Source organism: Lactuca saligna, chromosome 1, assembly GCF_052625555.1.
Source record: "Lactuca saligna cultivar CGN05327 chromosome 1, ASM5262555v1, whole genome shotgun sequence".
Taxonomy (NCBI): Eukaryota; Viridiplantae; Streptophyta; class Magnoliopsida; order Asterales; family Asteraceae; genus Lactuca; species Lactuca saligna.
Window position 1 is genome coordinate 167,380,326 of NC_136417.1, and position 12,085 is coordinate 167,392,410.

Sequence of the window (12,085 nt, forward strand, 5' to 3'; positions counted from 1 at the left end):
AATGTATTTCATTAAAAAGATTTCAGGATGTCATGTTCGATACAGTACATAAGTATAAACAATACAACATAGGCTTTACTACATTATTCCGTATTTACAGGCCTAAAATCCATTAATCTCTTATCCCAAGACATCACATCTATTCTCATGCGCCACTACCTGTAATACAAGAAACTGAGTGGGTCAGGCTTGGGAGCTTGGTGAGCACATAGAGTTTTCAACCCACAATAAATAAGTTTATTAACTTTATCAAACCAAATAAATCCGATTACCCATTCCCGTTATCCTCACTTTACGTCCCTAAGACATCTAACAGAAGGGACCTAGTCTAAGGATTATCATCGGGATGGACACTACTGCTAGGGGGATTCCTCAGCCGTAAATGTCCTTAAGGAAACCATGTGGGGGATGGAGTACATCTAGTGAGCACACAGTTCAAATAAACACACAGTTTGAATAAACACCTACAGGTTGCGAGCCTGCTAGTGTTCCACTGGACTGTCTAGAATAGTCCATGTCATCATCTATACTCTGCTAGATGACTGGATCATCATTAACATCTATAACGAGGCCTCTCATTATTTTATTTTGTCACACAGCAACTATTACATCTACCCATGTTTTACCCAACACATTTTGTAGATATAAAATATGTATACAATTTAAATCATTGAAAACATGTATAAAACGTTCATCCAGCATAGATAGCAAATATTCAGATAATATGCACACATAGCAGGTAATTTATATAAAATACTTCATATCTATGTGTAAGCTGAAAGTAACTACGCACTCACTTGAGAAGCTGGTGACTCGGTACTCGGACAACGCTTCATTTACTTTAAAATAATTTCCTTCGACGAAACCTAGTATTATCACCACTAGATTTTAGTCTAATATTACCGTGACTAATTATTATTATTATTATTATTATTATTATTATTATTATTATTATTATTATTATTATTATTATTATTATTATATAAGCGTTTAAACAATACTTTCCAACCACTATGTACAGACAGGGGGCCAGACATAAAACACCGGAGGGCATGATCATTTTAGCGTATAACACTTCTGAAATCCAACAACCATATGCAGCCCCTTAAACCAGATTCCCCGTACCGCGAGTAGTTAAAAAGATATTATAACGACACTTATATAAGTCATAATAATAGCTCAAATATTTATTATAAATTTATAATAACAATACTAATTTTAAATATAAACTATATTTTAAATAGGGTAAGCATAACTTACATACAAGGAGATTTTAGCTAGGAGTCGGGCTCTGCAGGGGCAGAACTTCGTCGCTGAATCTTTCTAAGAAAGATTCGTGCAGTGCTTCAGCGCTCGCCTTACTATACTAAAACTACAGAAAGAGAAGTCGAATCACGAGGGACCGAAATGCTCGGGGGATAAGGAGAGAAAGTCTCTTGAATCAAGAGAATGGTTCAAGAAATATGAGAGCCCAAGCCTCTTATTTATAGTAATTGAATTTACAAAAACTACCCTCCATAATTACTTAAGGACCTTATAGTTATATAAACAACTAAACACCCCTTTATAATACTATTTTAAATAGATTTAACGATATTTGCACTAAACTAATGTCGAAAGAACTCAACATTAGTCTTATAATGACCGCATCGTCGATACCTTTCTAATGATATATACATATGTATATATATGTGTACGTATATATGATTTATACTTTATTTTAATACGTAAATATGCTATTATAATTTGTAACTCGTTCATACGAACTCCGTTTTTGATGTTATTTATATCCACGCGTAGGTGGAGACGTACTCTACAACTTTCGTTTAGACTCCGTCGGCTAATTTTTATTTTTAAAGTTATATTTTTAACAGCCCGGGACATGATTGATCCGTTAAAATCTCATAACTTCTTTATACGATGTCCATTTTCGTCTGTCTTTTTATTGTTACGCTACTAATAACGAGATCTTCGATTCTTGTTTAGGTTGTGTCGGCTAAAAACCGCTTGATCTAATACTCAAACTTCGGGCTGTACACCGCTAAGCCGAAACTTCGAAAAATCATAACTTCCTCATAAGAAGTCAGATTTGGGCGTTCTTTTTATGGACGCTCTCAGGTTAACGTATTCTACGACTTTCATTTAGATTACTAAGGCTAAAAAATCTCTATCATAAATTCACTATTTACGTCTCTCGGTGCCGTGCCGGTTTTGCCGTAAAACTTCGACGTGCCATAACTTCTTCGTTATAACTCGGTTTTCGAAGCTCTTTATATGTACGGAAACCTTGTAACATATACTAAAACTTGGTTGAGATTATTTATTATTAATAATCTTTTGTCAAAAAGTCGTTTTCGACCCCTATTGCTTCTAAATTGACTAGCCCGGATCTACGGACATTACAAATACGGGGGGTTAAGATGCTTAAATAAGGTGCAAAACCCTGAATCTAGGGGTTCCCAAACCCAGACCAACTCATCGAGTTTGTCCTCCCTAACTCGTCGAGTAGGTTTCTCAACCTGCGTCCCAAAAACTTATTTATACTTGTCGAGTTGTCCTCCTTGGACTCGACGAGTAGATGTTCAATTTGCATAATATCTTTCCTTAATTAGCCTTCTGGTTTCCAAGTGTTACAACATTATTGATTGTAACCTACGTTTTCCATCAAAATCGAGGGGAGAAAATGTGAGGAGAGATTAGTGTAGGCCGTGATGGTAGTAGTGCACAATGATAAGTGATGATCGACGATAGTAGCATTGCATAGTTGTGTGTAATCATGAAGGTGTAAAATGGGTTTCAAAATTTTTATTTGGCACTTAGGATAAAAGAAATTTGTTGGGTTTATAAATTAAGTGGGTTGGAGTCAATAACCAAGTAAAATAATTCATTTAATTTCCATAGATAATTCGTTCCTAATTTTCGTTGGTATATATATATATTTTTTATAAAAGTTTGTAGTTCTACCTACAGATTCTATATTTGTTGAATGTTGTCGGTAAACCTTTAGTATTACTGGTGAACGTTATTTTGTCGCTAAACTATCGGAAAAATATACCAAAAATCCTCATAATTAGGTTTTCGTAGTTTGTTAGAGATCCATCGGTAACAATCTTCAGTCGGATTTTTTGGCGTCTCAGTTATACCACTATTTTCTAGTAGAGTTAGATTGATCTAACCATGTGCTACAAGTTACACATTATAGTTTTGTCACAGCTTATTAAAACATGATCAAAACGTCAAAAAACATCATCGAAATCTAACCATGTCCGGCAAGTTATACATTAAAGCTTTGTCGCAACTTATTAAAACATCAGCAAAACGTTAAAAGCATCATCGAAAAAGAACAGAAAAAAGAACATTTATTTAAGTAAAAAAAAAGTAAAACAAAGATCAGGTTGAACCCTCGAGAACACTTGGCGATCTTTGAAACAGAAATGATGCTATTTACATGAACCCACCGGTGACGTTACACGCTTAACGATATTTGTTCCTTGAGTCGCCACTGTACATCCTGCGTAAGTATTAAGCAAGAATTTTTGTTGAGCATCTTATTAAAAGTTATGTAAAATGGGAAAAAAATTATTGCGTCTTTACAGGATATATAATAAAAAGAATAGGTTAAGGCCATGTAAATGCAACTTAATAAATAAAAAATCTCTACTGTAATAAAGCTTTTTCACAAAATTTATCTTTTTTTTTTAAAATTTTTTTATTATTTTTATTATTTTTATACTTATAATTAATACGATAAATAATAGAGATAATTAAAATAACAAAAAGAAGTCTAGTAAAAAGTGGTAAATTAACAATAAAATAAAAAATAATAATAATATATAAGACTAAAACGTTTTTACAATAATTCATCATCTGACTTTGTAAAACTAATTTGACTTATAAGCTTATTAATCAAACATATATCTTAATTTTAGCATCGACATACTTTTAATATTGATTACTTATAAGTCGTAAACTAGATATTGGTATTATTAATAGAAGAAAGAATATGCTGCCCTTATATATATATATATATATATATATATATATATATATATATATATATATATATATATATATATATATATATATATATATAAGAGAGAGAGAGAGATGCATATTTATTATGCGAATGTGTGTGAATAACGTTATTATCTCATAATAATTAAGATAATAAGATGTTTGATAACATGAACGTTTAAAGTTATATAACTATTATGATTATGATTATTATGATTATGGTATTAAAATTTATCAAATATTGTTTCACAATTTATTTTATAAATAACTGTATATTTTTAAATTACAAAATGTGTTGATAAAAGATGTAATTTTAAAAGCTTATAATCTAAATACGAGATGACAAAATATATAGGATTTTGATATGTTATTTTATTATTTTTAGTTAACTTATTTTAATAAATCGGTTAATTAGTCAAAGATAATCTAAAATAATTTTTTTCAGAACATTAATTATATTCGTCAATAATTATCCGGGTTTTCTTTGTGTATCGCTCGTAATTTCCATTTCTATCATCATTTTTGTCATTTTATTATTATTATTATTATTATTATTATTATTATTATTATTATTATTATTATTATTATTTGTTTTTGGTTTTTATGTTTTTTTGATTGTTATTTTTGTTTTGTTTTAATATTTTTTAATAAATATATTATCATTATTAACATTAAAATTATATTTATTTTGTTTATTATTATACAAAAGTTTGATTGGATTAAATTCATGTTATTTTGTTGTTGTCTTTTCATTCATATTATCTATGTGTTATTTTTTTAGTTGGTGTTATAATTTTGTTGCGATAACATACATATAATTGTTCGTAAATCTTTTTTAACAAAAAGGTAGTCCGGACGAAAAAATAACACAGTAATAGTTCGAACGAAAAAAATACAAAATTAAAGTTAAATTTAAAGAGACATCAAATTAACTTAATTATTTTGAAATAATAATAATAATAATAATAATAATAATAATAATAATAATAATAATAAACACAAAAAAAAAAGAAAAGCAAAACAATAAAAACAATAAAAAATATAATATGTCAAATCAAAATGATAGGTAGATAAAGAAATTTCATGGATTTGAAGGATACATAACAATCTTAATTATTTTTAAAACCTAGCTAGGTATTAAATGATAATAAGCAAATTTATATTTATAAACATGTCTCGTATTTTTACATAACTATCGTAAGTAAATATTAAAAAAACATTTTGCATTACAAAGTTTAATTGGTGTGCAAAGCTAGCTTATTATTAATTAAAAAAAATCATGTAACTAGTTTTTAAAAATCACAATGAAACAAAATTTGCAGTAATCTGAAAGTGTAAATTCCTCAAATACAATAAAATGAAATTTAATGTAAAAAAATTTGCAACAACTAATAGTATAAAGATTTATACTAAGTTGAATATTTAAATACGATACTGACAGTGATGAAAACATATATAAATCCGCAAATAATTGATAATTACAACAAATGAAATTTATAATGAATTCCAACTCAGAATAAATTTAAATTAAAAGTGGTTACATATTTTTATCAAGAAGAATATAATTTTCAGTTGAAAGTTATAAAACAAAAACAGAAATGTAAAACTTTTTTTAGGTAGAACTGGTTCTAGATTAAGGACCCGATTAGGTTCAAAAGCTTATGGGACGAAAAACTCTTGATAAGCAGAATAAATTCATAGAAAAAAAAACTTTTATTGTCCTAAAAATATGTATCTAAGAAGAACAAAGAACAATGAGATATCCACAACTTAACGTAAGGTAAAATTACGTGAGTAATATCTTACCAATCATAAACAGTGGGAGATCCAGGACTGCTAGGCTTGTCAAAGCGATTAGATCCAATATCTCTGGTAGCACTATTACTTCCAGGGTTGAAAACGCTCCTCCAAACGTTCTCTTTACGTCCCCCAGCTGTGGGTGATGTATTAGTTGGAGTCCCTGGAGTGGTTGGGCTCGATGGCATTGACGAAGATTGGGGTTGAATGCCACTTCCCTCTTCTGCATATCAAAGTTACAATATATTGTAAAAGGTAGAGCTTAAAGTTCGATAATAATCATTCTAACATTGTTTTTTTTTTTTTTTTTTTTTTCCTTCTAAATATATTATGAACATCAGTTTATATAGGATACGTTTTAAAACACCATTTTCCATGTTTATTATGTACGTTTTGTACGATATTTTATATTATGTTGTACAACAGTTTATTTAAACTTTTACCAACACTGTAATAGAAAGTTATCTTGTCATGTAAGATAATTTACATGTCATATATATATATATATATATATATATATATATATATATATATATATATATATATATATATATATATATATATATATATATATATATATATATATATATATATATATATATATATAACAATTTTTTTTTTTTTCACAATATAAGATATGAATGCTCTACAGCTCTAATTATACAATGATCGATGCTATCAAATATTGTGTCATAATCTATAAGTGTTAGAAATAATATTGAAAATATGGAATTAAGTTGCATGAAGGGGCACCTCGGGGATTGGTGGAAACTTTACGGAGTTTGCTAAGCCCATGGCTAGGTTGTGGTCCAGCTACAACCTCATCCCACATTTGATTAAACATTGTGTTTTTGATTTAACTATGTATTCCGTGAGTGATGTATGTGCACATCAACATAAATAGATGAGGAGGGGGGTAAAATGAGGGAGGGTGCTAAAATGTCTCCTCCTTTCAAGACGTATCAACTATTATTTTCTAAGTATAGTAAGTTCCAAACATGCTATTTTCAACCTTTGATATTTTTTTCCATATATTGTTTGGACGGTAAGTAGATTTATATGTTTTGGTTATATTCAATGACTTTCAAAGTTAAACTATTTTGTCAAAAAGACACGGTAAGTATGATTTTAGTCAATTACCACTTTCTATATCAGGTTTAATTCAATTTACAAAAAGAGTTGTAAGTTCTTTCAAATGTCAATAATCTCCCAATTATAGTGAAGTTTGATCAAACTTTCGTATAATAAACCGTAATGGGAAACACGTAATGTTGATCTTAAATCTTATTTAATATCAAGACAAAACTGCACGAATGGTCCCTGTGGTATGTTGAAAATTGTCACTTTGGTTCAAAAAAGTTTGGATTAGCACCAGAGGTCCAAAGTTTTCATTTTGTTGCTTGTTTTGATATTTTTCAAAATGACTGATTTGCCCCTTTTAATATGATTTTTTTTATTTGTTTTTCTGATTTAAAAAAATAAAAATTAAATAAAAATAAACCCCTCTCTCTCTCTCTCTCTCTCTCTCTCTCTCTCTCTCTCTCTCTCTCTCTCTCTCTCTCTCTCTCTCTCTCTCTCTCTCTCTCTCTCTCTCTCTCTCCACCATCCAACATCCTTCCCCTTTAATCTGCCATCATTTCCCTTTAATCTGCAGTCCAACATCACCACTCTTGAAACAAACTCCGACCGCAGGCCAACAACATCGCCAATAATCACCGATACCAAAATCTAACGACACTAAATCAAAAGGAAACCTTAAACTTGGAATTAAGCAAACCAAAATCAAACTTGAATCAAACCTAGAAAATAAAAATAGTTTGAATGAAATTCAGAATCCAACCATCACTTAACACCACGAAAAATAATGATCCAAACCGGAAAAAGAAACCTAAACCATTTTTCTAAGAAATTGCATCAATTCCCAAATAAAAGACTTGATTTCAATCCTTGATTTCAACCTGTATCAAACCAGGAAAAGAAATTAATACCTTGTATATAAAAAACCTTCATAAAACCCAAAAGTCCTTATTTGAAATGAAAAAAAAAACCTGAAAAGCCCAACATCAAATCCAAAATAATCACATTACCGATTAGAGATTAGGGTGATGGTAGTGTATCACAGAGATGATATCGGAATCGTTTTTTGTAAGAGAGAAGTACATGGGTTGTGCAATCATGAACAAAGGTTGGATTGTCAGTGGGTTTGCACATGGTGGGAAACATATACGAACAACCACCACCACTCAAAAAAGACGGTGGTTGAGGGAGAAGGAGACATGACAAACAAATCCGCTCCAAATCGACCCTGTACCCCGTCGATCTTGTACATGGAAAACTCCAAATGTTGCCTGAAACCGGAATCTACCACCGTCATTGTCTTCTTCGCCACTGGAAACCGGAATCCACCATCGGCACCGACGATGCTAAATGATTTGCTGAAAACCTAGATCATTGGCGGCTGTCACACCCCAAAACAGGAACGGCGGAAACCTTCGGTGGTGGAGAACGTCATGTACAGTATCACAACACAGAATAATAGTAAACAAGCAAACAACATCATCCATTGCATTAATAATATAATTTAATACAAGTGTGTTATATATAGTTTATAAGACACCAAAAATATGAATCAAAATAAAAGATGAGTCTTGAATGCGCTCCATCTTCTCAAAAACTGGCATCGGTACCTGTCTACTGATAACCTGAGAATACAAGTTATTTTGAAAGAGTTTATCAGCTTTAAAGCTGGTGAGTTTATAAGTATTTTAGTGTCATTGTTTGCATCAAAATGTTTGTAACAGTGTTTGAAGTATGAGTTTGTAAACGTTTCTAGTAAAAGTATGTCAATGTTTGTAAATGTTTGTAACTCCTAGAAATTCCTATATTTTCTACTAAAAGTAGCCTTCTACCAAGGCCCGACTGTTTGTATGTTTGTTTCTTGTAAAAGTGTATAATTTTCCCAAGTGTAACTATCATTAACAAAATATAGTTTATACATTATCGTTTATGTGAAATGATCACAAAGTGAATGCAAAGGGGAAATTAATGTAGTACTGTAGTGTTGTATTATAGTAACTACTACTGTACTAACTACCTTAAACTTTATTTATATCAAGGTATTATGTGATTGATTGTACCATACTATCGACTATAAACACGACGATATAAGACATCAGAAGTAATTATATTTGGCACCCGTAGAACTGCAGGTCCCACTGTAGCTAGCAGCAAAGGTGTAGGATAGTCAATCCAGTATAGATCTACACGCAAACTCACGCTCTCCCTCTAGGAAATTCTGGATACAAATCAGGCCATGGCAGTGATGACATGCCCTGAAACAGTGGTTCACATTTATGTTATACTATACTTGTATATTTAATGTATGTACTAGTGTAGTGAATGTATTGTTTCTTGTTATAGTATTCTCTATATGTTTATCATCATAGTATAATTGTATTGTTTCTCATAATAGTTTCGGTAACAACCCGAAGTTGTCCATCGCCGAAACCCATTCCGTCCGTAAATCCCATCTACAGTGGTTCGTTCCGATTCCGTTTTTGGGCTAACTTATTTAAACTTATAAGTTTGTTTTAATATTATGAGTGCTCAAATCCCTTAGAAACTCATGAAAATGGACCAAAATCATTAATTTGAAATTTTCTAAATTCTATCCCGCCGGATTACGATAACTTAATCGGGTGCGACCAAAAGCCTCGTTTAACGTCGGTATTGTTGGGTTTTGGTCATAAGACATCCTATGTGCTCATACAAACCCTAATGCTTGGATCTAGGTTTCTCTATTGTACATGCTTTGAATCCAAGACTATAAACCCTAATTCTAGCATACATATAATCATATTAACATGAGAATAAGTTTATAGTGTTACCTTGATTGTTATGTAGCAATAACAATCCCAAATCTCCTTGTATTGACTTTGGAAGGCTTAGAGTCACAAGTGTCACTCCTCTAATGGCTCACAAACACCATAAGCAAGTGGAGAAGGTATAAAGAGAGAAGTGAGAGGTTAGAATTCGTATCTAGGACCTCTTGGGAAGGCATACACGAATTCATGGCCCTAGGGGTGTTTATATAGGTGTAGAGATAGGGTTTCAGTCATTATCCTTATCTAGTTGATTATCCATTAAGCAACCAATAAGATAATCCTTGAATCCTTATCATACTAGAATTCTAAGGGATTTACACCTCAAATTCGTTCACCATATATATAAGATAATCCTTACCTTATTTTGTAACTATCACATAATTACAAATCAGCCCCTCTAGTTTAATTAATTACATTTGATCACAAAACTAATTCTTAATTAATTATTGACCAATATTAATTAAACAAATATGATTTCTCCTTTAATATATTATTCTTATAACATATTAATAAATCATATTATCCTCTCTCTCTTTATTCATTTCTCCAATCAAGTTGCTTTGGTGAAGGCAACCCAAAAGGACCATGCACCATCGGGTCAAGTACATACCAAAATAGTTATGGACTTAGACACTAATCCAACAGTCTCCCACTTGGATAAGTCTAACAACTATTCTGCGTATGACTTCAGATCCTGATCTGCAATCGTAGCTTTCCAAAGCCGCTGTCAACTCTGATCATATCAGATACGCGTGTCCTTAGATAAGGGATCATATATTCCTCCATTCTAGATATCGTATGAGATATGATTTCAAATCATTCTTTTTGTACTCTATCTCGATTTCCGATTTATGACGACAGACCAATTGAACAAATCAAATTAGCCCTAGCCCGGCCGAGCATTTACGTATGTCATCACTAAACCATCGAGGGGCCCAAAGATATCGCTTTTATCCTACTTTGGATAAAAGGAACGGATAAACTTTGATACAATGCTCGCTTGCACTCACTCACCGAATTACACACAACAATATGTTTTATAACACCAAGTTACTGGTGCGTTTACATATTATCAATGTGCAACCGATTCGCAAGATACAACTCACACATCTCGGTTTCAAGAATATAAGATGTTATCGTCTCACCAATCACTCGTAATACAATTCATGGAGTGATCCAAGTGAGCGTGGGTTTAATCCAATGCTCAAATCATATTCACAAGCACTCATGAACGTTGCAGCAAACATTTGCTTATGTCTAATACTCTTCTAGACAATCCACACACCAATTCATGACAGTCTTCATTCATATCTACTTCCAACATATGAACGACTGTGGCCCGTTTGAATAATTCGATTATTCTTAATAAACTCAATTATTCTGGAAGTCAAAACATGCAAGGTGAAACACAAGAATAATACTAATCCTATATGGTCTCAAACTTTTGAGTATAAACAAAACACGTTTTATTTATCACCATATCGATTACTCATTATTTGTCGTTTCGGGTAATCAACTTCGCATTTTAATTCCAACACTTGTCCCATGCTCCTAGTATGCACACAATGTTTACCTATGGTTCTTACTTTTGCGAAATAGACAAATTGAACACATTTCCAATCATTCTTATTTTACAACACCAAATCCATTTTCTTAAGTGTAAGAATGTCAAATTCTTGTTACTTATAGAATATACTAGATTCTAACACTTTATGCAACGATCCTTTTGTAATGTCACTGCACCAAAGTCTCAAAGACTATTGCCAATGATATTACAAATTCCTCTATCGGAGATTGTTACAAGACAATTCCTTAGATATGATGTCTCTCACTCAAAGTACATTCCTTTGAACATCCTTTCGCATAAAGTTTCTAATCTAGACATAGGTTTTACTTCCCAACATGGACACACTTCCATATTTTCTATATGACAACTCATTCTTAATAGAATCTTATCTATTCGTAATGATGTCGATATCGTCCATCCAATATGGAAACACTTCCATAATTTCCAATACTATACTTCCAACTACTCGCAAGCGACCAATCCTCGTCGAACTTTGGATTGTCCTTTGATAATTGTTTAATTATTTTAGTCAAAACCAATTCTAGTCCCTTTTCCCTCTATACATTTGGAAAATTTTAGAATGATCAAACATTAAAGCATTCGCAATCGATCCTATACCCGAAGCGTATGGGACACGACGCATAATGTTTTATTTGCTATGTTCTCAAAACTCGAATTGCGAAGAGGAATGCCGTAATCACAATCGAAATTTTAAGAACACACTATGTACCTTTGACTAAATTTATTAACATTCCACAACCTAATCCTTTAGATTTGAAATGAAGCATAATATTCTCTCCCTTAATTATAGCAAAACAACCTT

The 12,085-nt window shown here is 31.5% G+C and overlaps 1 protein-coding gene across 1 annotated transcript; it reads right to left on the reverse strand.

Moving 5' to 3' along the window:
* Nucleotides 1–3,236: 3,236 nt before the first annotated feature.
* On the reverse strand, nucleotides 3,237–6,689 carry LOC145001400 (dormancy-associated protein 1-like). Its single transcript, XM_078960777.1, has 3 exons — nucleotides 6,565–6,689; nucleotides 5,821–6,034; nucleotides 3,237–3,511 (listed from the first exon to the last, which is right to left on the reverse strand). The coding sequence occupies exons 1-3, from the start codon at nucleotides 6,653–6,655 to the stop codon at nucleotides 3,475–3,477; spliced, it is 342 nt and encodes a 113-aa protein (XP_078816903.1). The 5' UTR covers nucleotides 6,656–6,689; the 3' UTR covers nucleotides 3,237–3,474.
* Between the last annotated feature and the right edge of the window lie 5,396 nt (nucleotides 6,690–12,085).

Bases quoted from the DNA above. Each gene is read 5' to 3' on its own strand.
- LOC145001400 (XM_078960777.1), bottom strand. From the start codon at position 6,655: ATGTTTAATCAAATGTGGGATGAGGTTGTAGCTGGACCACAACCTAGC. The intron at 6,035-6,564 runs GTGCCCCTTCAT...TTTGATATGCAG, and splicing joins AGTTTCCACCAATCCCCGAG to AAGAGGGAAGTGGCATTCAA. The intron at 3,512-5,820 runs GTAAGATATTAC...ATACTTACGCAG, and splicing joins TCTCCCACTGTTTATGATTG to GATGTACAGTGGCGACTCAA.